The 27,979-nt window shown below is 36.5% G+C and overlaps 1 protein-coding gene across 1 annotated transcript in view; it reads right to left on the reverse strand.

The window, feature by feature from the left end:
- TOMM70 (translocase of outer mitochondrial membrane 70) overlaps positions 1-23,020 on the reverse strand; it is a 32,893-nt gene extending 9,873 nt beyond the window's left edge. The window contains exons 1-6 of the mRNA XM_006916550.3: positions 22,216-23,020; positions 10,774-10,947; positions 7,601-7,727; positions 6,049-6,158; positions 3,400-3,548; positions 866-1,073 (exon numbers count right to left, since the gene is read on the reverse strand). Of these exons, the coding sequence (XP_006916612.1) occupies positions 866-1,073; positions 3,400-3,548; positions 6,049-6,158; positions 7,601-7,727; positions 10,774-10,947; positions 22,216-22,542 (1,095 nt within the window). The 5' untranslated portion in view covers positions 22,543-23,020. The remainder of the gene's footprint in view (positions 1-865; positions 1,074-3,399; positions 3,549-6,048; positions 6,159-7,600; positions 7,728-10,773; positions 10,948-22,215) is intronic.
- Positions 23,021-27,979: the final 4,959 nt, after the last annotated feature.

A 27,979-nucleotide genomic window follows, 5' to 3' on the forward strand; every position in this document is an offset into this window, starting at 1 on the left:
AAATAAAGATAATATTATTTGGGTATCTTCAACTTGCAAATCTCATTTTGAAAGGAACTTTTAATACTTAATCGCAATTACTTTTGTTTACAAGAAGTTTAGATATTTGTTAAATACTTAGGCCTTGAAAACAACTTTTATATTCTACAAAATACATGAATGCTTCATTTGGAGGTGAAAAAAAGCCCAAATTTACTTAATTCAATGAAGAAAGAAGTCAGAGAATTAACAAATTTGTAAGGAATAGACTTAATTGGTGGCTAAGTTCTGTCTTTTTATACTGAGGAGAAAGCTCATACAATTCAAGAGACTCCCTTAATCTGAATTATGAAAATAACTACATATATATAAGAACATCTGAAAAATGATGATTGTCCCAATGACACAACTAAAAAAACTTTTGGTATATCTCAGTATTAATATCATATTTTTAGAATCTGTTTTTTCTTCGTGTAACATAAAATCTTTCAGAATCTATTAAATGCATTTATTTTTATTAAATGCATTTTATAATCTTTTACTACATGTTGTATGTTACTTGCAGCCTTACCTATTCCACTGCTATCTCAACTTTACCCCTACCCAAATATAGTTAGTCCATTACAGTAGGCAGTACTACAAGGGGAAGCTGAAGCTGCCAGATGTTATAGAAAAAAAAAATTTTCCTTTCCTAAAGATAAATGTCATCGATACTTATGTTTCAGTTTCACTACACCAACTCAATCATCATTAGGCATAATCCCTTCCAAAACAAAAATAGCTGTTTGGACAATGGCAATCAGAATGCAAAAAATTTGGCAAAACTTACCTAAGTTTTTACTTTTATTTATTTTTTAATTTTTCACACACACATTTTTAAACATACCTTCACATTAGCGTCTTTCAAACTGATGACCTTATCTAAATCTGGTTTCGCTGCATTGGCATTGCCAATAAGCAGGTAAAAGGTGGCTCGTAGTAATAATGCTTCTGCCATGTATTTGCCTTGAGCATCTATTTCTTTTGAGCATTCACTTATGATTTTATCATAGTTTTCTTCTTCCATATACTGTTTGGCCTTTAAATATCCAGAACTGAAAATGAAGATGAACAGGAAGTTATTTACTAAGAGATGATCAAATACTAAAACTTGCCACCTTTAGTATACAAGCAAATGTCCATTTCCGCTTAACAAGTTAGCCAGCCAGTGTCGGACTGTAGTGGGGCAGGGCAGGTAATGGTAATATAGGATTTTTGATGCAAACTGGGATTTTCTTGATGCCTTGAACAAAGAGTTTCAAAAAAGAAACAGCGGAGTCAATGGCAGACACCTAGGGTTACTGCCAGGCTTCGACATTTAGATATGTGAAAAGAAAAGCTAATGACAGACTGATTTGCAACAAGGGCAAATCTTATTCACCTTCACATCTGTGACACACTGATGGCACGCAACAGTTAGTTTATGACTAATGGAAAAAACAGAGAAAAGGAAATAATCAAGTGAGTTCAGAGCTACAGAAGCCAAGGGAAGAGGTGTGGCCCAAGCTTTGGTCTGTAAAGATCACTCGAGCTGAGTTGTGGAAAATACACTGCAAGAGAGCAAGACTGGAGGCAGAGAAATATCTGAAAGGCTCTCATCCAGAAGTTGTGTTGTTTCACCAAAAAAAATAGACATAGAAGGAACAGGTGGAAATACCAAAGAAGCAAATTTAAAGGAAGATTCTTCTATCAAAAGAAAACTTGAGGGGGTAGGCAGACGAGGGGGGAAAAAAAGGGAAAAAAAAAAAACAACTTAATCATTTCTTTGATTAAATAAATAAATAATTTTAAAAAAAAAAGAGAGAAAACTTTAAAAACACACCCATTCCTACTTCTTAAAAATGCAGTGACCACGGTATCATTATTCTTCTTAAGATAATGACAGTTATCAAGAATGCTTGCAGAAGGAATTTTTTTCAACTGAAAAGGAATTTATATGAGATGAGCTTTAAGGAGTCTTACAAATATAAGGCTCTATAAATTAAAATACAATTTCCTCATTTCATTTGTTATGTATTCTGAATAGAGAAAACTGGCAAGTGACTTAAAAGCTGTTAGTCAAAATCTTATAAACTCTGCACTAACCTTTCCTACAATTACATTCTAATATTCCCTATACTCTAGTTTTGTTCCTCAGGTCACCAGGTTAAGAAAACAATTATTAAATCAGAATGGAAGTAATAATGGGTCCTACTTATTGAGCCTAAATGCCAAATGCTTACAAACATAACCTTTAAACCTCACAATAGCCCTCAAAGGCATTATCCACATTTAAAAAACAATGAAGCTAAGACTCAGAGTAAAATGGAATTCAAAAACTTAGGTCCAATTCCAGTTAGTGCACTGGTGAGAGGTAGCTATGTCTTGCCACCTCCCAATATAGCTTTTAAAAAAATGGTATTAACTTCATTGTAGTTTTTCCGGGACAAGGACTATTTCCTAACCAAAAGAGGAAATTATTGCCATCATGTTAAATATTTATTCCCCAATTTTCTGAAAAGACTGAGTATCAACTAACTAAAATCTGAACTTCTTGTACAATTAGGCATCGTATCTTTCTTAAAAGGTGGAAAACGACGCTGGAAAAATTGAAAGATACAAATTAAAAGCAATCTGTTTCCTCAAACCTTCCGATATGCTATAGATGTAAAACTATGTTTTGCTACAGGAACAATATTCTCCTTTCTTCCAAATTCACTTAAAAATGCCATATTGGTAATAATATTGTCTTTTCTTTCAGAGAGGAAAGCTAGCCTTAACAGCAAAACGACAGTAATATTCATAAGTATAAATGGATAAGCAGGCTAAATGGCTCATATACTAGATTATATCACTGATCTCCAGTTGTAAACATGGTATCTGATACTGTACTTTGGTTTTAACTCTCTAACACAAGAAGCCCAAAGAACGGCATCTTCCTAGGCAAGCAGAAAAAAACTTGAAGTCAATCTTTTGGGCATTTTTAAGCATCTCACAGTTTATAAATTATAAACTTCCCTGCACTAAAACATCTGCAGATTCAGCTACACGATAATTTTCAAGTTAGTGCCCCTAATCGAATATAACCAATCACTTGACTCACCGGGGGTCCTCTTGAGAATATCATGTAAGATCCTAAGAGCAGGGCAGATTCCCGGCAATGAAACCTTAAGTCACTAGAGAAGTAACTCTCAGGGTGTAACAGACACATGCGAGAAGTATTTTTATTATAATAATACTATTATTATATATTATTTTTATTTTATATCTATCTATAGAGATTTTTTTTTGAGGTGACTCAAAACCCCCACTTACGCACTATGGCAGCAAAAAAACAAAAACAAAACAAAAAAATCTCCCCTGCCAAAACATTAACCAGATACCTATACTTGATATACTTACTTTTCTTTCACTTCTAAAGCCTCCCCTTCTTTGTCTTTATCTTCATCAGACTTCTCTCCTTTAAGCATGGGTTGAGAAATTATATCATCCGTGAAAGAACTGAAGTAAGATTTGATAAACTGTGGAGATGGCATCAGAGGTTCACGATTCTGAAATTTAATCATGTTTAAATATATCAAAATGAGAAAAAACTAACCAAAGAAGCAGGTACATTTGTAGAACACCATGAAAAGCTGTTGTAAAAATTGGAACCTCTTTTTTAAATAACTGAAGAATAATGTTAGGCTCCAAACCATAACACAGTGGGAATGGTAAAGCTCCCAGTCACAGCTAGTCAAGGGAGGTTTTTAAATAAGAGCCTTTTCCCTCTCCAAAGATGTAAAATATCAAGAACTTTTAGAACTACAAGTAAAAGAAGGTAAAATCTGGAATTCAAGAGGCAAACAACTGCTGAGTTAAAATTATCTCCTCCTCCTGGTTCCTGTCATAGAATACAACATTTCAATTTACTACTCAAGACCATGTCTTACACAGGTGCTGAAATGTTGAGTCTATTTACCACAGGCTTTCTCATCTGCCCTATAGCTGTATTGCACCTGAAGATCTCCATTACAGTAAATACCACTGAACATTAGAATGAAATCACATTTCCTATTTTAATTGCTTTTTGGTATGGCAACCTTATTCATAATTATAGGAAAATTTTGTTTCTCTGTATAGTACAATTAAGAAGATAAAGTTTTAAAAGAAGAGAGAAAAGAGACTAACAGCCAAAGGGCTCTTATATTCAGACCTCAACTTCAAATTTTTAAAATGAAAATGTGGCATATTAAAATGTATAACAAACATCATTTCTGTTATTTTTGTAGATTTAACAACTTTGTATTCGAAGGAGGGCAAAAAGAGATCTGGCTGTGTAAGTAAATGATCTAACCTAGGATAGATGAGACTGGGAAAGAAGAAAACTGAACAGGAAACCTAAGGGAAAACCTGTATCTTTGTGCTCTCTCTGGGGAGAGATTCAATATGTCTTAATTTAGGATTATACAAACAAATATTTTAAATCAAATGGTCACTCATTAAGTGACAAACAGGTCTAACTTTACTATTTCACTAAAGATTGTGAGTAAGAATATATAGTGGTAATCATTTACCGCTTTAGGGGAAGAGCTTAAATAGAAATTTAAATAGCGCTTAACTGGAGGCGGAATAAATCAATGCCTTTGGTCTCCTAATTCTGCTTAGAAATGAAGCTATTACAAATTTAAAATGAAATTTAAAATGAAAACAATGTTATAAGTAATGGACTTAAGTATCAAAGGAACAAATACAAATTTTAGCTGTGTGACTTATTAGCTATGCGACCTTGAAAATGTCATTTTCAGTTTTCTCTACAAGAACAGTAAAAATGCTTGCCTTATTTATCTTACAGGGTTTGTAAGCACCAAAATAATATGAAAAGTATTTTGTGATTTACGTAGTGGCATACAAACAGATTAGAAAATATATGTGGAAACCAATTTGGAACCTATGTAAAGGTAGGTTAACATATTTCCTTACCACCCCTTCAGTTCAACCAGCATAATTTACTCAACAATAACATTATGTAAGTATATGCAAGGAAACCAGGTTCCTTCGAGGTTCAGTTTGTGAGACTATAACAAGATATTTTACAAAGTGTTTTGAAGAACACCAGTTTTATGAGAGGCTCGGAGCGGGGGAAAAGGTTCCATAGTTTAAAAAGACTAGGAACCACTGCAGCCATATTCCTTATAGAGATTTGCAACACATCTTAGCACATGAAAATCTTGCAGTGAAAAAACCTATTTTAACTCAGCTAATATTCAGAAATGTAAAGTTAAAAACACAGCTTATTAAAGAGAAAAGCAACTTGTTAAAGAAAAAAGGAACAATTGCTAAATTACTGAAATTTAATAATCTCCAGTGATGTTCAGTGATGCCTATGGTACTCCCACAGTACTCCACTCTTATCCTTTCATGACACTTCACCATACCATGCCTTTTATACTTATTAATTAATGGCCTCACACTAAATTGTAATTCATATGGGTAATGTCTTTGCATCTACTCTTGTAAAATGCCCACTGTGGAGCTTTGTTCAATAAATGTTTCTTGAATAAAACTATCTCTTACTGCTTAACATCAATGCCCATTTATATAGTATGCCTTCAAAAACTTCAATGATGTAGGATAGGGACTGGCAAATTTTGTCTATGAAAGGCCAAATAATAAGTATTTTAGGCTTTTAGGTCACACAACCTCCATCACAACCGCATGACTCTGCCATTATAGCTGAGAAGCAGCCCAAAATAATGTGTGAATGGCTGAGTTCTAATAAAACATTGTTTACAAAAACAGGTGGCAGACTGGATTTGGCCTGGAGGTAGGCCATTGTTTGGTGACTCCTAATACAGATGCATTCTTTCAATATTCTCCAGGTATAATACTGGACATAGCTTACAATTATTAACAAAAGATAAGCTACAAAAGCCCAAGTTTAAAGGAAAAAGAAATATAATCCAGAGCAGTTGTTATCATTATCATCATGCCCATGTTTTAAGCAATATAAATTAGAAATGACCATTCACAAAGTATACGCCTTCTATTAACCAATTCCGATTAATTTACCTTGTATTTTTCTTTGGCTTTTTCTTTTCCAAGAAGTTTAAGAACTTTATCAGCTAACAGCATGCTTTGTTGATTTTGGAACCCTTCTAATATACACACAGCAGTGACATCTAGAAATGATGGGAAAGCAAAAGTAAGTATGAAATTATTGCAAAGATGATGAACAGTATCAAATGGGCACATTACTACAGAAAACCAGACTAAATTCACAGCCTTATGGGGCTATCAATTTCATCTCCAATAAACTGATTCTTAACATTTTAGTTTTATATACTCTGTGACCAAATTCAAAGCTCAGAAAGTCACTTCATTTTTATGAGATTCACTTTGCTCACCTGTGAAATGGAAGGGACTGTAATGCATGATTTGTGATATTTCTCACAGCTCTAATATTTTACATAGCAAAGAAAACAAGGAATCCAGTACATTCTCTTAGGCCAGTAACTATAGGCTAAATCGACATAGTGTGCCTCTCTTATGTCTGGTCTTTTTTATAGGCCTCAGAGTTATTCCTTGTCTCCACAGCCATCTTGCCAGAGCTCTCAATTAAATATGCTCCAAAATACCATTTTCATGGGGTTATGCCACAGCTCAAGATACAGAGGTTTGAAATTAAAAAGATGAGTGGTTCCTTAAACTCTCAACCTTTCATTCAGAGTGCTCTAACAATGGCTGTTCCCTCTCTTTCTGAACACAATTTCTTACAATTCCAAATCCTTGATCTTGATACTTCAAACAAGTATGTGATACCACAAAACCTAAAATTTTTCTAAAATGTTCTCTAAACCACTCTCATTTGGTACTCCAGATTTTTCAAAATAAAATGGCTTTTTCCTTTTAAATAACAATGTTATTAAAAAGACGGCTAAATCTCTTGATTATTGATGGTTTTAATTCAAATATGTCAGATTTAAATTGTAGTGGAAAACATATTTAGCTTGTAGAAATTACACTTTGGTTTAGCTCCATGGCACCCAGAGGAATGTACTTTAAAAGCCCTATACTCTAACTGAAGTCTTGGCAGCAGATGGCCAATTAGAGGCCACAGAATATTTACAGTATTTACTAAAAATGACAAATTCACCTGATGCTTTGTACCAATTACATAATTTCTAATTGGGTATAAAATAATGTTTGAAAATACCACAGCCAAAACCCAAATGTTTTCTTTAATGATTCATCTCAAAATTATTTCATATTTATATGGGTTATTAATTGATAAGTAGAATCTTAAAAATACTGTCACTCAGTGAAACCTCTTTTCTGATTTTCTTAGTCATGGAATTACAATGGTGCTCATTAACTGTTAAGTTTCAAATGTGTGTCATGTAAAGTCCAAATCTTATTACTCATTTAATTACATATTTAGGAACAGAGATGATACTCAAATATCAGCAATGTCAATTTAAACCAGAAAACAAAGTTTCTATTGGGGAAGAGCTAAACTTTTGAATACAAATAATTTTGCTGCTCACAGGCAGAGTTTCACATAAATTTACCAATGACTACAAATCCTTTAGTAATTTTCATATGGAAACAAAAATACGCTCACCTTCTAAACATTCCTTCTTATTGTCTAGCTTCTCGTGGGCTTTTGCACGTCTAAAGAGAGCTTTCACATATTTGGGATTAAGTTCAACAGCCTTTGTACAATCTTGTGCCACCTCTTTCCATTTTTGCTGCAATTGAAAATATTAAAAAAAAAGTCACACTAAAGGAAGCACTGTTCAGCAGAAATCAGTTTTCCAACTTTAACAGGCTGAGTATTAAGAGTCCCGCAATAGGAAAAAATATTCCCAATACATACAAAGAGTTAATATCCACAATACATTACAACAGTTCATACAAATATCTGCAATAAAGATTTTAAAGAACAGGCAAAGGACATACTTAGGCCATCTTTCTACCATCAAATCTACAAACCTAACTGCATCTATGTACTCATATCATCTCTTTCCTTCCTGGTAGAATTGAGGAACTTTAGGGAAATGCACATCAAAACCACAATGAGATACCATCTCACACCTGTTAGAATAACTATAATCAACAGGACAAGTAATAACAAATGTTGGAGAGGATACAGAGAAAAAGGAACCCTCATACACTGCTGCTGGGACTGCAAATTGGTACAGCCACTATGGAAAACAGTATGGAGGTTCCTCAAAAAACTAAGAATTGATCTACTACATGATCCAGCAATCCTTCTACTGGGTATTTACCCAAAGACTTGAAAACCCATATCCAAATAGATATTTGTACACTGATATTCATAGCAGCATTAGTCACGGTGGCCAAACATGGAAGCAACCAAACTGTCCTACAATAGATGATTGGCTAAAGAAGCTGTGGTACATATATACAATGGAATATTACTCAGCCATAAGAAGAGATGAAATACTGCCATTTGCGACAACATGGATGGACCTTGAAATAATCACACTAAGCGAAACAAGCCAGAAAGAAAAAGTTGAAAATCACATGATATCATTTATATGTGGGTTATAAACCTAAAAGCAACAATGAATAAGAAAAATAAACAGACTCATGGACATGGACTATAGACTAGTGGTTACCAGAGGGTGGTGCGGGGAGGTAGATGGGATAAAGGGAGTCAAATATGTGGTGACAGAAAGAAATCTAACTATGGGAGGTGAACACACAGTGTAAATATATATATGCCTTATTTCACCAGTTTACAGCTGAAACTTATTAGATTTCATTAACCAATGTCACCATTAAAAATAAAACAAACAAACAAACAGAACTGAGGAACTGTCCCTCTTCATCAAAGGCCAACCCTCTACTTGTGATATGGATCCACACTCTTCTCCACTTCAAGGACTTCCATTTGTTAGACATCTCACCTCTCCATCTGCTTCTCTATTGACTCATTCCCATGAGCATAAAAATTGCCTTGATTTTCCATCTTTTAAAAACATTCCTTTTATTCCATAATTCCCTGCAGTTATCCATTTCTCAGCTCCTCTTTATTAGCCAAACCTTCAAAAAGTTGCCACTCCACTTGATTTCCATCCACCTCACTTCACTGGCTGCTCCTTCTCAAGTTCCTTTACTGAATTCTCCCCCTCTACCTGATCTCTACCTGCTGGAATCCTCTCTCCCTAGGTGATAACATCTATTGTCCTGGCATTATATAACGTCTAAAATTAGATGATTTCCAAATTTATCTCTTTAGTCCAAACCACTTTCCTAAAGTGTTTTTTTTCAGAGACATTTCCCAAGTCAACTGTCTACTTAGCTGTCTCACTCCTTTCCCCACCCTACTCTTATTAAAATTCCTCCTTCTCTTCACTTTTCACATTCGGTGCTGTTGGTCTTTAGCTTTCCTTCATGTCTTCCCTAGGCTACTGCGACAACATCCTTACTTAATCTCCCTGCCTTCACTCTTGCCTCCTTCCAATATAGTCTTAACAGAACAGTAAAAGCAATTTTAGATGGTGTTCTTGCCCTACTTAAAACTCTTCAATATCTCCCATTACAATCAGAATCAAATCCATATTTCTAACCATTACAAAGCTTTGCTTGATTTGATCTCTGCTACCTCTCCAATTTCATCTCTTTATACTTTAAGACCCTTTAAATTTCATTAATCACATTAAACTCTTTCCTACCTCAGAGCAATTACACATATTGTTTCCTCTACTTATAACATTCTCTTCCCCACTGTTTTATGCACCAACCCTATCTTCAGTCATTCCTCTATTATAGAATCATTTGTTTCTTCAAAGCATTTATCAAAATGTCATTCAGTAGTTCATTGTTTAGCTACCTTTAAGTTCTGTGTATCATTGTTTGCTTCTAGAAACCCAGCTCCTAGTATAGTAACCTTCCAAGATGAGAGAGTCAATAAAATTTGGTTGAAAATAAATGCAGAGAATACAAATGCCCAATAAACATAGAAAGGAATGGTCAACTTCAGCACCATCTCAATAAGTACAAATTAAAATAATTACATAGTATTTTTTTCACCTAAAAGAGTGGCCAATATTAAGACTGATAATCACAGTCAGTGAGAATATGAACAAAAAAGTATGCTCATTGCTATGTTATTGTTGGAAGTAGGTACTGGTGCTATCTCTTTATATTTGGATTTCTAGAATTCTCCCAAAAGTATGCAAAAAAAAAAAAAAAAAAAAAAAAAAAAAAAAAACCTAAAATATTTACTGCAACACTGAATGCAATAGGGACAATAGGAAGCAATCTAAATATTCATTAATAGGGAGATGTTTTCCCTATAGAACCATAAAACAGCTACTACATACAGCCTTTAAAAAGAATGAAACAGATCTGCGTCTGCTATAAAAAGCTGTACAAGATATAGTAGCAACTAAAAAATATGCTGAAAACGGTATGTATAACAGGAACTCATCTTTGGTCTTTTCTCTATTTGCTACTATTACATATATACAGACAAAAAGTTTTGAAAGAGCCTTAAACTGTTGAGGAGAGTCACCAGAAACTTTAACTTTCTGTATTATCTATGAAATCTGATACACACACATAAAAAAAAAAACCTGTAGATTATATTTGTACCAAACAAAACTTATATTTGTTCTTAAGTTATGAAATTAAAGAAAATAAAAACAAAACAAAAATCCTGTCATTTCCAGACAACTTCAAACAATTTATTAGATTCAAGTGGCATTAAACATTATGTAAATAAAGAGAAACAAAAAAACAGAAAAAACAACCTAGGATACCTACCAATTGTTCAAAGGCAGCAGCTCTGTTTTGATAAAATGTGGAAAGGTCAACGTTCTTCTCTGTAGGGCATAAGCTGATAGCCTCAGTATAGCACTGAATAGCTTGTTCATATTTTCCTGCTTTAAAATATTTGTTGCCTTTGTTCTTGGCTGCTTGGGCTCTATCAAGAGAGTTCTGAAATGAGAGGAAACAATTGTTAAATACTTATCAATACTCAGGAATAGATTCAGATCACAGGGATTAAATAAACAGAGAAGAAAAAGGGGAGTGTAGAATGTCTATTTACAATTCAAGTCTCTTCATATACATATCTTCATGGGATAGTCTCAGTAGTGGAATTGCTAAGCCAGAAGGTTTATATATTTTTAATTTCAAAAATACTCAGACTTTTCTAGAAAAAGACTGTAGTGCTTTAATGTACAACTTTCTTGCTATTCCTGCCAGCAACAGGTGTGATAGCTATGTTAATTTTTGCCAGTCTAATGGGTATAAAACAGTGGTTCTCAATCAGGAGTGCTTTTACCCTCTAGGACCACAAACCAGTACCAGTCCATGGCCTATCAAGAACTGGGCCACACGGAGCAGAAGGAACCGGTACCGGTTCTCAGCCTGTTAGGAATGGGCTGCACAGCAGGAGGTGAGCAGCTGCGAGCAGCAAAGCTTCATCTGTATTTGCAGCCTCTCCCCAGTGCTAGCGTCACCACCTCAGTTCCACCTCAGATCATCAGGCATTAGATTCTCAAAGGAGCACCGGACCCTGTGCTAGAGCACATTTGACAGTATCTGGAGACATTCTGATTGTCACAGCTGGGGGTGGTAAGAGGACCTACTTGTAGCGCATCGACACCAGGGATGCTGCTAATTTTCACCAATGCACAGGACAGCCCCTCACAATGAAGAATTATCAGATTCAAAATGTCAATAGTGCCAAAGCCGAAATACTCTGGTATGAAGTAATATTCCAATATTATTTTCCTCTCTATTAATGAATGTGAAAATCTTTTCATGTTTATTAGCATCTGGCTTTCTTATTCCAAAAACCACTTATTCATGTGTGTTGCTATTTTTCTATTAGACTGTTTGTCAACAGTGTAGAATAAACACTAGAAACACATTGCCGTCTTCATTAATTTTTATCACAAATCTATTGTTTGCTCAGCAATAATTTTTTTACACTTCTATCTCTGTCTCAGAGTCTGCTTCTGAAGGACCCAACTTATATACTTCATGCGTACAGTATGGAAGTGTTGGCAGTTAATACCCACTGAAGACAGCTGCGAATATGTCAATCAACACATGGAAAACATCTCTGTAGACGAATCCAGTTGTCCAGATTCCCACTACTAGGTCCAAGAGCTTTGTGGCATCTGTTTACCCAAAACTTTGTCAACACTGTCCAATTTAACAAATGTGATTATAAAACAATCCATTTGTCTTCAACAGATAAACTCTGACAAAGCCAAAGCATAAGTAGGTGCACCCACAAATAACTTACAGGGGCTGTGAAAGCTAAGTTGCTTAGGGTCCCAGGGCATCTCTGTCACAAAAAAGATAACCACCCTTTTTTCTATCTGCTTTTTTCTCCCTTACTCTTGCTTTATTTTTCTTTGCTGCCTTTTTCCTCCATTTATCTTTTGTTTCCCTTTTCCTTTAGTCTGACTACATCTATAGTTATTTTTTAAAAACTATAAAATGCACAAGAGGATTAGTAGGAAACTAAGTTCAGAATATTAAACAGCTAGATTAAGCAAACCACTATCAACAAGGAATATTCATATTTTAAAACTAGGATGTGAGAGGATGAAAGAAACCAAATAATTAATATGAAAATAAAATCTTCCATTTGTCAATAGCTTTAATCAACTTCCATAAACTTTGACAGTAAAATTCCTTGGCACAAAACATCTATAATAGAAGACAACTAGAAATCTCTTATGTAACTGTTGACTATGGGGGACAATTATCAAGGTAATTGCTGGAAAACTGCATTTGAAGCAAGCTCCGAAGTCCTCCACTCCGCTGAGAAAAGTGGAAGTCATACTGGAGTACAGCTTTGTTTATTAGAAAGAATAAAGATCCCCTATATCCAGAGACAAGTGACAGGAATACCTTGCCTGTCTTTCAAAAGACTACTGTCAAGAATTGTTAACATAAAGGAAAATTAATACCATAAAAGAGGCACTGAACTCAAGTAGAATATTAGTATTTAAGAAAGCAGAATAAACCAAACAAAATTTAATACCAGAGGAATGGGAAGCTATCACAGTCATTAAAAGGGCAGGGGGAGTGCTTTTAAAGAGCAACAATTAGACATCTTGAAATTTAAAAAAAGATTACAACAATTAACCAAATGGATGGGTTGTATATTGGGATGGGCATCATTGAAAAGAAATTAACAAGTAGAAATGGGAGCCAAGGAAGTCTACTAGAATGCAATGAAAACAAAGGATAGGGAGGTAAGAAGTTTGGAGGAAAAGTTAAATGACATGGAGTATAAATCCAGAAGTTCCAATATTTATTTATCTGAAGTTTAGGAGTATCTAGACATAGAAAGGAGTATCTAAGGAAATATTAGAAAAATTCCTGGAGTTGGAAAAAAATGACACACATTTTTGACATATCACAATGAAATGTCACAACAAAAAGTCCTGAGTTTTTTTTTAGGTAGAAAAGATTACCTACAAAGGATAAAGAATCAAACTTGTGCAGACTGTCGCCAATATTAGGTACTAAAAAATAATGGGGTAACAACTTCAAAGTTCTGAAGAAAGATTATCTTGAACTTAAAATCTTATACCGAAATGGAGATCTACAACTTTCTTATCTGTAAAAATAAACCCTAGAATGGGACAGATGAGCAATACAACACAAAGCAGGAAGAGGAGGATAAAGGAAGACACAAAAAAGCAGGGTACGTACTAACCGCAGGAATCGTTAAACAAGTCACTAACAACAAAGGTAAATAGGTTAAATCACCATATTAAAAAAATTTCAAACTATTTAAAATAAAAAATAACTATGCTGCTTATAAGACATGACCTAAAATGGAATGACAGGTCAAAAAGAATGTAAAGAAATTACAGAAGGCAAATATTAACTAAAAGAAGGCAGTCTTAGGTAAAATATTCAAAAGCCTTAGATGGAACGCAGGACAGTTTTATTGATAAAAGGCACAATCTGCCAAGAACACACAAACACATCATAATCATGAACCCTATGGTGACTAATAAAACTTCAAAATAATGAAACTCCCTTACTTTTGACATTAAATATAAAGGAAAGAAAAACATTTCAATTTCTTGCAAAAAGTTTAGAGTGTTTCTATGTCATTGAGAACAGCTACTTCACATTCTAAACTAGAGGGCTGTTTATACAGAAAATAATGTGGCATATGAAATGCATGTGAGAAGTATGTCTGACTACAAACATACTGAAGATTTATTTAGTATTTTTACTAAAGATTTGCAAACTAAATAAAAACATTCTCTGGGCAGAGTAATGACCTTGTTTCATTAGCATAAACAGGTAATGAACTCTTTCCTGTCTACCTGAAGTTTAAGGCTAAATGATATCACAAGGAGAGGCAGTCACAGTGAGGATTGACAAGTTAGAAGAATAGAGAGAAATCTGGATAGGTACACAAGGCTTCCTCTGCTTAGAAATACAGATATTTCTTATTTTTATTCAGCAAAGTCTAAATTACCTAAAAAAGCCAACCAACTGAATCTTTTAATTAGCTATCCCCCCCGCCACCCCGCCGCCCATTTATCCAAGTTTTATAATGGCTTCCTTTTAAAAATTATTATAAATTATTCATCCTCTCAGGCCAAAACCAGAGTCTGCTTAATTTTCTTTCCTTACTGTAGTGTAGAAAAAACAATACTCTGAACGACAATACATAGAAAATGATCAAATTACATAGGCAAACCACCAAATTGCAAATTTTCTTCTATTGCTCCAACACTGTCACTCGAGAAAGAAACCAAACTACATTTGTGTAGTGCTCAATCTTGGTTAACATCTTTATCACTTTCTACTCACCACCACCCTCATTCTTTTCTGCCCAACTGCTTCCTTTCATTAATAAAAATGCAGAGAAAGAATGACATTACAACAAGGACAGTACAAAAAAGCTCATTATTTTGGCCCACTGATAGAATTTAGAACAAAAAATTGGTTAGCACAATGCCAGATTATCAATTGACACCAGCCTTTGCTATGTCAGGGTCTAGATCCTACTTTCATAAGCTCTGAGGCCAATACCAGGCAGAAATTATAAATGCACTGGAGGAAAAAGTTTAAAGCTACTAAGGAGATTTAAAAGACTAATTTATTTTGTTGGAAATCACTTCTGGTTTTGGTAGTCTTTTTAAGGTACTGAACATTCTATCATATTTTACCCTAAACTTCTGTGAAAATGCATCTTCCCCTTGCATTTCTTACAACAAATTAGTTTCTAATTGATCTATAAGATCTTTTAAGCAAGTAAACTGGATCATGACATTCCCTGCTCAAAACCCTCTAGTTACTCCCACTGCTTACACACAAGACTCCAAACTCCCATTACTCCTCTCCTGCTGCTCTGGCCTCCTACATGTAACTTTGGTGGGTTCAAAAAATACTAATCTCTTTCTAAAAGATTAGGTACTATGTACTGTACTCAATTTCCACGAGCAATACATGGTCATAAATTTAAACTTAGCAAATACCAGTAAGAATACAGTTGAACTATAAAAAAGAAAAGAGCTTTATTTCTACCTAGTTTATCAAGGTATTACTTAAACTAATAGAAAACTCTGCCTTTTCCATCCAAGATCTGAGTTTCATCTCTTCACAGTGAATATCTGTCCAGCAGAGTCAACTCCATGACCCTGTGATTCTGCTAAATGAATTCAACAAATATTTGGAGTCAAATCTTATAAGGAAGCCTGAAGTTAATGCATGAGGCAAAAATTAACTGTCAAAAATCACTTTAAAAAATTCTTTGAGATTCAAGGTGCTTTTATCCCCATTTTGCATTTAAAGAAACTGATACCCAGAGAGATTGAGAAATTTGCCCAAAGCAGGATTCAAACTCAAGCAATCAGACTCCGGATTGCCTCAACTTTACTCCTCTACTGCATAAACTGTCAAGAATGTTTTATGAATATGAATCTTCATCATTAGAATCACATCCAGATTCACATTCTGGATGTGAAAAAAAGGAAACATTCAGGTATTGTATCTTGCTCACTACTGACGCCAGGGTGAAGGGTTATGAAGTGAAAGACAAAGGGAATCATCGGCACAGTTAGATCTTTTTTTTTCTTTTTGCCAACCAAGCATAACTGAATTCATTTTAGTTAAAAGCACACTTGATGTGACCCCACTGTACAACCAACAGGATAGTCTTTATGCTGGAGGAACACAAGAGGCTAGTGCAGGAAACAAGTATAAACTGGCAGCCTCCCAAAAGAACTAATACTGATCAAAATATTGATCAAAAAATTTAAATCATTTCAATTAAATAAATTAATTTAAAAAAATACTGAAACCCCAGTTAAGAAAATGTACATTAGGTAATTAGTAAATTTTATAGCTAATAACCAGAAAATTATTAGTCCAAAGAGTAGCAACTACACACACACATATCCAAAACTTGGGTAAAACACAAGACTTAAAAACAAATAACTCAGGGTAATAAATCTAAAAGGAAACAATGAGAAACATAGTAAATATGTATGTAACTTCTCTCTTCAATAAACACTGTGAGCTGAAACTTGTTAAAACAAGAAGCAAACCTAGGAGCCTGCCCCCAACCTCTGCAGAGAGGGATCTACTCTGGAAAACAAGTAACATTTCAAGACCAAAACTACAGATATTAAGGTATGAGCCTGATACATTTAGTAGAACACAGACTAAGGAAACAATCAAGGTTTGACAGTCAATGAAGGTTACTTACAAGAATCTGCTCTGGAACAAAAATGACTAACAAAGGACAGTTAGGAAAATACTCCAAGAAGAAAAACAAGGTTATTTAAGCACGCACAGAGAAGAAATTGAGACCAGAAAGGGACCCCTAGAACAAGCCCTACAATGCTAATGTGACTACAATACAGAAAGTTTTCACTGATACACATTTGGCAGTACGGAATCACTGTAAATTCTTAGCAAATATTTGTAAATTATCTTGATGATCACATGTAGTCACTGAAAGAAAAACAAGTTAGAATTAGGTTCATTAATCCTTGCGTGAGAAAAATAAAATGGGTATTCGGTTAAATTATACATGAGGTGGTTCGATAATGCGTCCATTAAATGGTCTTATTCTCTTAATTTACCAAATTCCAAAAGCATATTTGTTATATTTAAATCCTAGCTTTACAAAAGTAGCATTTAACTCTGGAACACTTACTGCATAAGAAACAAACTTTCAATATGTTATCGATCAGTTGTTACTTTTATATGAATCAAACCTAGCATGATAAGAAAATACCTAATAAAGTCCTTTCCTATATTATATCTAGAAATTTAAAAAATCTACAATCAACCTTGAAGAGGAATTTTCATTCAAAAGGCTAATCAGCTCTCTGTTCTGCTTCTGTAAATATGCTTGATACATGGGCTGTACCCAAAACTGACTAAAGACTCACCTTCCATTTGCTTGTTCTAAGCAAAATATGTTTGTAACCCCAGCAACTCCCGTGCTTTGTAGCACTTTGTAACTACCTGCAACCATAGCGACTACCGCCATTTTGTAGTGGCCTGAGTTCAAATTACCCAATCAGGTCTATATAAGGAGTGTTGCAACTGAGCTCTGGGCCCAGATCTTCAAAGCACTAGCTCCTCTGGGTCCGCCAGTGTAGTAAACCTGAGTTCTCCAACTCTCCAAATGCTGCTTGGTTTCTCGCCGGTCTGATTCTGGATCTTTTCCGCAAGAACCCCACCTACTAAATCATGAGTACTCTTTACCTAAGAAAAACCTACTTGAAAGAGTGCTGCTTTTGCAGCACTGTGGTTGTAGTCGTTCATATAAACTCAAGTGACTTATAAAAAGAATGCCTAAATGAGGTTTAAGACTGTTATACCAATTTCTAGAATCAATTGGTAGAATAAAAAGCTGGAAATTTTGAAAAACTATTCAACCTGTGGAATATACATGTATATACACATATATATTTACAGATATCAATGAAGCTTCATTGGTTCACTCAACACCTGCCATGTGCCAGGCATTTTATAAGGTTCAGAGAATACAATGGTGGGAAAGAGCCATCACAACCTTCACAGGTTCAAGAGTATAGTAGGAAAGACATGGATAAGCAACTCTAGTACTCATGTGAAAGTGCTATGTAAAGAAAAAGTTATGTAGTGGTGTGCTTAGAGAAAGTTTTCAGAAAAGGTAAAATGGCCTACATGTTGTGACTCAAAGGCAGTGTTCACAGAACATCCAAGACGAGAAACAAGGAAGTGGCAAGAGAAGTTGAAAGGGTAAGCAGGATCAAGATCATGGAAGGTCTTCAGTCATGATTTTCAATTATGTCTCGTGGGTAAGAACAGATCACTATTTGTCTTAAGCACGGGACTCTCAGGATTTGTGAGACTCTCAGAAAGCAGTGTCTCAGAAGCCACAGGAAAAGTTATGAAATTAAGAGAAAACAATGTGAAATATTGCAAGAATCGTTAAAGTCTGAAAGGTGTTCACTGAACTTAATTATATAAGCATATCATTGGTGATCTTGATTTAAAAAAATAACTGGAAACAGATCATTTGGGAGGAGAGAATTATTTCATTTAGAAGATGATCCATAATAGCAGGTTACTCAAGTCTCTGATCCCATTATCAAAATGTTCAGGTACATTTCTTCCTTCTCATTCAAGAGGTCTGGGATAACCTGTGTAACATTAAAAAAACTGAACACCAGAATAACTATTTTTTATCATCAGATTAAAAAACCAATTGGATAAAATGCTACTATTGTCAATAATGCTTTTAAACAGATGCATTTTTTTTTTTTTTAAGTCATTGGTTGTTTGAAAAAAGAAAACCTAAGACATCTGTGCATCCTGAATACCAGGTTTGGTTTATGTGGGGGTGTGGTGGTTTCTTGCGATAACTTAGGCCCAGATATTGAGAAGTCATATGGATAAGATGATCTTTAAAGAACTTTCTTTGAGAATCTATAATTCTTTAAATCTTTTTTGAAAAAAATACTGAATCAATGGCACATCACAGTAGATTTTATAATGGCCCCAAATGGAATATGAGTTAATACTTCAAGTACAGCAGTACTCCCTTTATCTGTGGTTTCACTTTCCAGCTTTGGTTACCTATGGTCGGAAAATTTTCCCAGTCGACATCACCTGCTTCTGACTATGAGCCAGGATCGCCCAAAGCAGATCATCCTTCTGGTGTGTTGTCAGAAGGTCAATAGTAGCTTAACACTGTCATAATGCTTACGTCATTCACCTCATTTCATCTTACCACACAATAAGGTATTTTGAGAGATTCTCGCCACATTCACATAATTTTTATTACATTATAAATTGTTCTATTTTATTACTTATTGTTTATCTCTTACTGTGCCTAATTTATAAATTAAACTTTATCATAGGTATGTATAAGAACAACAACAAAAACAGGACAGAGGGCCCCCAATTTAACAGCGGTTCGAGTTACGATCTTTCATCTTTACGACAGTGTAAAAACAATACACATTGAGTAGAAACTGTACTTCAAATTCTGAATTTTGATCTTTCCCTGGGCTAGTGATATGTGGTTTGATACTCTCTTGTGATACCGGGAAGCGGCAATGAGCCACAGTTCCCAGTGAGCCATGCATTCATGAGGGTAAACAACCAATACTCCATAGGGCACCATTAAAGGCATTTTTGACTTACAATATTTTCAACTTACGATGGGTTTATTGAGATGTAAACCCATCATAAGTCAAGGAACATCTGTAAATATGGGATTTGGTACTATCTGTGGTTTCAGGCATCCACTGGAGGTCTTGGAACGTGTCCCCTGTGGATAATGGCAGACTACAATCTCAGATGCTATCGATTGTGATTAGATGCCTTTCTTTAGTGAAATCCTAAAATCTACATTAATTAAACAAAAATGTAAATTTCTGCTTTTTCATAACAAGTGTTTGCTATCCCCCAAAAAAGATAATTGGATATAGTATACATTCCACATGAAAATCTCAAACCCAATAGAGAAATCCAGTAATTTTATTAGTTAATTTTACATAAAGGCAAACATAAGCCAAAAGACCAAAAAAACACTGATTTTCCACATTATTCACTGATACTGAACCCTGAACTGACAATTTGTCCATTCCTTCATTCCCTTAAAATTTACAGCTGTTCAGGTGGAGAAAGAACAGTTCAAGGCATCAGGATTCTGCCAGCTTTTCCATTAGTCGAAACAAATGCTTCCTTAATTACAAAATCCACCGACGTTGCCAATTTAAAGTTGCTATTTAAATATAAAGCAATTTTTCCAACCACAGATAATAAATTACAATTAGTGGTCAGTGTATTCATATAATCTAATAGTAACTCTAAGGACCAGACTATAAAAAAGAGAAATCTTTCAATATTTATTGGTCATAACAGTTAAAACACAAATTTCTATTAAAAGGCAAAAACATTCTTATTGCTGCTTTACTAAAGAATCATCTAGTAACTCAAAGCAAGATTATAGGTACAAGCCAACAAATTCCACAAGATGTACAACAGTATGTGCGAGTGTTTCGCTCAGTTTTATTATGGGTCAAAAACAATAAATCATTTTAAAGCAGTTCAAGTTACACAAAAAAGTTAATCTTAAGGTCTACTTTTTAATGGCAGGTGAAAAAAATTGTCCTGGTAAAACTACAAAACATCATGAAATTTAAAAATCACAGTCTTGATCCAGACAACGTTGAAAAACTGAAAATGGGATTTAAGGAAATCTAAAATCTCAAAGACAGTTTGCTAAATTCTATCAAATGCCAAATGGGTGAGATGGGGTAGTATTTTGAAATTGCAATGTCAAAACCTAGTTTCAGGTAGAGAAACCATCTTTATTTTTGGTGGTTATTATAGAACTGAGAAATTTTATGTATTTTTCATTCATCCACTATTCTGCGATTAAAATTAACAAATGAAATAGGAAATGATGAGAATTTCAGACATTCTAAAATGACGTGACTAATGATGACTAATTCAAAGGATCCCTGTCATTACCATTCATTAGCAGCACTCAGAATCACCATTTAGGGCTGGAAGAAACCTAAGAAATCTACTATTTTAATCGTTATTCTACAGGATGACACTAAGGCCAAAGAGATAAAATGACTTTCCCAAGGTAACTATGCTTGGAGAGCCCAACACAAAGCACACATCTCCTAGTTCCCACAGTCCATGTGTTCTTCCACTATACTGTAATGCACCTTTTCTACAGTAAAAAAAAAAAAAGGCAATGTTTTACTCTCCTATTAGAAAATCTGGATCTCTCATACCCAGCATGACTGACATGGAGTAAGCACTAAACTACGGTAGTTCATTTCCACATCAAAATTTCCTTTAAGGCTAATTTGACTACTTAGTAAAAACATGTCTTCAACCTTGAATAGTAAAACATGAAAATGACTTTTAATGTATATAATTAGGAGTTATGTGACCAAAGACTTCTCTGACCTCTGATTTACTCTGTAACTACCACTGTATAATCCTAGACGCAGATAAAGCCCTCCATATCACCCCACCCTAGTATTATTAAACGCAACCTGGCCAATTTCCCGGACAGCTGTTTAGATACTAAAAGGATTTAATAGTTCAACAAAAGCACACAAAGCGTTTCACCAGATACTCCGATGCTTCGCCTAACATCAGAGAATCCGTTTCACGTATGTCAGGCTTGGTCATGTAAATTTCCAGGTAAAAAGAGAAAATGAATTTAAGATGCTTCTGCCCAAAATACGTAAGAATTCACCTCTCACAGATTAAAAAAAATGCCAATGAGCAACATTTTACTGTTAACCAATAGTAATTGTAGCCCTATCCCCAACCCTAAGACACTTCAAAAGAAGTGGAGTGGCTTGTTATCAAAAGGTTATTACCAATTAAGTTCTAGGCCTTGGAAATCAAAGCAATTCGTATTGCAATCGTTAATGGAATTTGGCTTCCTTTACTAACTAAATACAATCATCACATTCACAAACGTACCCAATACCCACAACGCTAGAGATAAATGCTGTATCACTGAGAAATATTTTTCTGAATAGGAAACTGTCAAAGGATGTTGCTAACCTGTGCCCTCAGGCTACTCCATTCCCTATAAAGGTAGCCAGAAACGAGTCTCCCTAAACCCATGTGCTGCCTTCTGATCGGAAGCCCCCTGACCGGCACAACCCATCAAGGAAAGGCTGCAACCGCTGGGTTCCACCTCCATGGCCCAGGGCTGCTTCTCACCATTTCCAGGTGAGCACCGGGACCTTCGGGGTGTCCGCTGCCCAGGGCCGGACTGGCCCTGCCCTCGGGGGTCTTCCGTTCACTGTTGCGCTTCAGGCCTCCAACGTCGCCTCCGCCCCCGGCCTCTCGACGCCGTCGCTGCCGGCTCCACAGGTACATGGCACCCGCGCCCAGCAGCAGGGGCGCCCCGACCGCCAGCGCCAGCTGCCATCGCGGAAGGCCCCCGGTGCCCGGGCCCGCAGTCGCACCACCGCCGCCCACCCCACTCCCGGAGCCAGGTGCAGCCGCGGCGACCACCGCCGCCTCTACAGGTTTAGAGGCGGCCATAACGAGCGTCCTCCACCACCGCCTTTCTGCTGGTCGCGGGCGCCACAGTCCCCAGGTAGTGTGCGAAAGAAAACCGAAGGGAAGGAAGGCAGTGAACGAATGAGCACGCTAGGAAGCTAGAGCGTACGACAGGAAAGGGCCAAAGGTTACCGGAAGCCCGGGGCATGCCGGGCCAGACCTGGTTGCCCTTCTTCTCCCTTCGTAACCGTAGAGGAGAAGGGGAGAATAACTTCCGGGTCAAGGGAAACTGGGCGTGAAGTGGCCACCGGTGCGCGTCTTGGGCAGCCCTTTCTCTTTCCTTTCACCCAGCTGCTGTTTGTGAGCCTAACTTCTGGGGCCTTGGCCTCCGGTGGTAGCTGACGTCGTTCGTTCCCTCGGCCTTTAGAAAGGGCAGAGGACCCTCTCGTGTAGCGAAGCCGAGTAACGGCACATATACAGCAGGCTTGACGGTGCGCAAGCGATCAGAGCCGAAGAGGATCTGCAACGGCCCTAAGAGTGGGCGGGAATGGCAGAGGAATTGTGAAGGTTATTGGCTGGCAGGAGTGATGGCGGGGCGGAGGCTGAGCTGCTCAGTTTATTGGTAGAGTTTAGAGTCGTTTTCTAGTTACCGCCACGTTGGCGCTTCTTGGGGTCCCCTGGCGGTTATCTTGGTGGTTTGTCCGCGTGTCCTGGAAACCAGGCGATTGGAAGGGCTTTTAAAGATGTGAGAGAAAAGAGCTCAAAACTGACGATAGCCCGCTGTATCATCTATCTTATCTCTACCATGGTCAGATTTTAGTTTGGACCAATCTGAGGCTATTGGTGCAACAGCAGATGGCAGAAATCAGACCCGCAAATCTAGGTTTGCTCAGTGGAAACGACTTGGGGTCCCTGCGTCTTCCTGTCTGCGCCAGTTACGAAAACGATGACGTCTGTGTGTTGCTACCAGGTTCTGGAACTGAGAGGGGAGAAACGCGAAGATCTGGAGTTCCCACCTATGCTTTACTTATCGTATCTTGTACTGGATTCCGCCTAGCACGCCAGCCCACACCGTTCCCTCTAGCGCCCTCCTCCGCCCCAGTCCGCTGATCTACCCTCTGCCATGCTTGTTTTGCATTAGGTGTCTCAGCCCTCCTACCTCATTCCCAAATAGAAATTTCAGTTCGTAGCTTTCACATATCTAATAGCTTTGTCAAGTCTTTTCCCTATGCTCCGCACCAGACCTTTTTAAAATACAAAAGTTTCCTTTGTCAGGTATTGTTTAGAATTCATAGTATTTTTAAGAAGACATGTATTCTGCACTATAATTTTGTATGTTTTTGCTGTATGTTTTTCTAAATTTTAAAGAGTTAAGAAAACTATCTCCTTTCTAAAAAATCAAAGTTTTGTATATGTGAACATAGGCATTTCCTTTTTTCCCCCCTTTCTCTTTTCTTTTTTCTTTCTTTTTTTTTTTTTTTTTGCTAGATTAATGTAAATAGAAAAAGCTTTCTTCGCCTCATCTCTGGTCTGTATCTTAGGAGGCAGTTGAATGAGGTAGAATGTCTAATAATACATGCAGACCTGAGTTCTTGTGCTAGATTTTAATACTACTGAGCTATGTGACTATGGACACCTCTGCTTTCTATGTAATGTGACCAGTGAATTAGATGGTCCTCATAGCTTTAAAATTGTATGATTCTATCGCCTCAGTTGTCACAAAAGCCTTTCTGATTGTTAAAGTTGATGCATAGCTTAATGATTGGTCTCTAAGTCTTCCAGTGAGTCCACCACTTTTATTACGCATATACATACACAGTTCGATCTCTTCCATCTCTTACTTTTCCATTGTCTCTGTTTTTCTTCACTGAAACTTACTGGAAAGAATTGTTTATGCCTTTTAGCTCTACTTATTTACCACCCATCTCATTGAAAATCTCTTATAACCTAGTTTCTAACTTTATTACTAATCTGAAATTGCTTTAAAGGTCACTAAATTCATTGTTTGTTTGTTTTTGCCCTTCATATGCTTTTATTGAAGCATGATACGATTGGTCATTCACTCCTTGAAACGTTTTCCTTGGCTTTCAGGAGACTACATTTTCCTGGTTCTACTATCTGACCAATCTCCAGATAAATGCTGCCCAACAGAACTTTCTGTGATGTTGGAAATGTTTTCTATGTTTTCCAATGTTAGCCTCCAGTCACATATAGCTATTGATAGCTAATGTGACTAACTGAATTTTTCATTTTAATTTAAATTGATTTAAGTAGCTTCATGTGGCTAATGGCTACCATAGTGGACAGCACAGCTCTAGATCTTCCGCAAGTATAAGAATCCTCAAGAATTTGTCCTCTTTATCTGCAGTCTCTCCATTAGTAACCAAAGTACATATTATTGCTTCAGGTACCATTTCTCTGAAGATAATCTTCATTACACATCTCCTGGAATGATATCTCTTTCACCTCTAGCCCTATAATTTCCTACTACTTAACTGAGCATCTTTGCATAGATGTTTCATTTTAAAAAATGTAACTCATCTTCCCTTCTCATTCTTTGTATAATTCCCCTCCCCCCCGCCATTATAATACCACTATTACCTTACTGGTTGCCCATTATTGAAACCTTAGACCTTTTTTTTGGACCTTTCTCTTTTCCAACCCTACCTACCCAAGCACAAATGGATATACCAGTATACACATATGTAAACAAAATCAGCTGTGAAATCTCATTAATTCTTTGTAATATCTTTTAAATATTTTTCTTCCTTTTCATGCCCCCTGCTACTTTCCAGTTCAGATATGTGAAAACACTTAAAAGTATGTCTGATACATAACAAGTGCTCAATAAATACTAGTTTCTTCCCTTCTTTTCTTTTCCCCATTTCCTTCATTTTTCCTGAATGCTGTATTAGATTTTCAGCCTCTAGTGCCTCTCTTCTAATGTGTCATTCTGCTCCTTGATACTAGATTACACTTCCCAGAGCATAATTCCAATTTCATTCTCAAGCTCAGACTTTTAGACCTCTTCAATTCCGGTAAGGTTAAATGTCTCTGCTCACCCCCACCTACTCATATGCTTTGTCTCCTTGGTTCACATTCTATGCATTTAGCAGTGTTTGACATTATTTATGTGACCCCTCAATGGGACATAAGCTTCACGAGGACAGAAACTTTGTTCATCCTGTACTCCCAGAGACCAAAAGATAGTGTAATGGTTAATTTTGGGTCAACTTGACTGGCCCATGAGGTGCTCAGATATTTGGTCAAACATTATTCTGGATGTGTCTGTGAAGATGGGTGTTTTGGGATGAGTAAAGGAGATTGTCCTCCTTGATATGAGTGGCTGTAATCAGTTGAAGGGCTGAATAGAAAAAAAAGGCTGACCCTTTCTTGAATAACAGGGAAGGAACTTCAACTGCCTGACTGCCTTGAGTTCTGGGACATTGACCTTTTCCTGCCTTTGGATGTGAACTGAAGCATTGACTCTTGGGTCTTGAGTTTGCCACCTTTCTGATGAGAACTTACACCATTATCTCTCTGGTCTCCAGTTTGCCAACTAAAAATCTTGGGACTTTCCAGTCACTCTCTGTCCTTTCAAAATTCTTTTTCTGGGACTTTCTTAAAACATATTTTTCTAACTTGTTTTATAGAATTATACTCGCCAATAAGCATCCCAGATCAGGATCTATGATTTATCTTATCTTATACAGTGCCTAATACAATGCCTCCTCTAATGCTATATGTCACAGCTAAGGACTATATTTTCTCTTTTTGCGTTGGACCATACAGTTCTTATTTCTTCTCCACAATGACCTCATTGCTGTAATTATTTGTTCTCATGTGTGCTATCAATATTCAACTCTGAGTTCCTGAAGGGTAGGGACCATGTTCTAGTCATCTTTGTACTCCTGCATCTGTTTACAAGACTGGGGTCTATAATAGGTGTTTGTTAACTTATTTATCTACCCAACATGATACCCAAAACATGGTCAGTGCTGAATAAAAAGTCAACGAAGTGTTTGTCGAACAAGTTCATGATTGTTGCTTCATCTCCACTACTGTTAATGTTAATGGTCTGGTTCCACCATCACTGTCCAACACCACTGGTGTCAGCCGGGAAACCAACTCAGTCGCTCCTACTGCTGCCATCACCAGAAATATTCTGCTTCCATCACCACCATCATCATAGATACTAGTTCCCAGTCCCAAGCATACTGTGCTCACAGCTACTAGCTCCACCACTGCAGCTGCTCCCATGGGGACCTGCTTGGTTTGTCCATTGTAACCCACTTATGATATATAGAAGTCCCTGTTCCCTCTGAGCCCTCATGCTTTTGGTTATTCTCCAATCTTTCTCCTGATGGTTTCTACCTTATTCAGCTTCCATCAAAGTTATCAGTTGAGTGGGTGGTACTGCTTTGCTTCTCAGGAGAAATGTCACTTTATGATTCAATTAAGTGGCTGCTCTTTTTTCTGTCAGAAGGAGCCTCTGCATTAATCTTCTGGGAACAATCTATAGTAACCCTAGTTTCCTCTCTTTAGCTGTGACTGATAGCTCATGTGTATACTTTGATGTGCTCATTTGCTACCTTTCTGCCCACCCACACAGAATTATAAGATCTTTCTATCATCAACTTAGTTCATTGCCACCCACAAGAATGTGTGTCATTTGCAAATGTATAAATGTTGCCTTGCACTTTAAATTAAAAAGATATTACATATAGGTTATAGTAATTGTCCCCTGTCCGAGATGCTGGAAAAAGTGGGGCTGAGGTCAAGCTTGCACTTCATTCATCACAGTCTCATGTCAGGCTGTGCCTGGAGAAAGGTGCGTCTTTTTGGTTTGCATGACCATGCTGGTTATCACTAAGTGATGGGTCTGCAGCAAAGTACCTACCCACTATGGGCATCATTTTCTAATTCATTCCTATTAACCCTAGTTATGCAGACCTGATCTTAGCATTATTATGGTAGTATAGCACTAAATCTGAGATCCTCTAGGCTATGCTTTCCTATCTTTACCTTTTGTCATTTTTTTCTAAACAGTGGAAAATAGCCTCAACTTCAACAATGAGGACTCAATTTTATTAAATTATGAAAAAATTTAAAACCATGAAAAATAGTTTATGTGCCTATGTTCCAGTTATCTATTGCTGCTTAACAAACTTTTCTAAGTGGCAGTGGCTTCGAACAACTTAGTGGCTTAAAACAACTATTTAATTACATCTTAAAATTTTATTGCTCAGGAATTTGGGCCAGGATTGATTGACTTTTCTGCTGGTGTCAACAATGTTTACTCTTGATGGATGGGCTTAGACTGGAGGATTCAAGATGGCTCACTCAGTGTCTGACACCTTGGTGAAGACGATTTGAAGACTGTACTCATTTAAAACTATCCAGTGGAGCACTTGCTTGTAGCCCTTACAGTATGGCAGTCAGAGTAATTAGACTTATGTAACTCCTCAGGGTTGCTAGA

Source organism: Pteropus alecto, unplaced genomic scaffold (assembly GCF_000325575.1).
Source record: "Pteropus alecto unplaced genomic scaffold, ASM32557v1 scaffold164, whole genome shotgun sequence".
Taxonomy (NCBI): domain Eukaryota; kingdom Metazoa; phylum Chordata; class Mammalia; order Chiroptera; family Pteropodidae; genus Pteropus; species Pteropus alecto.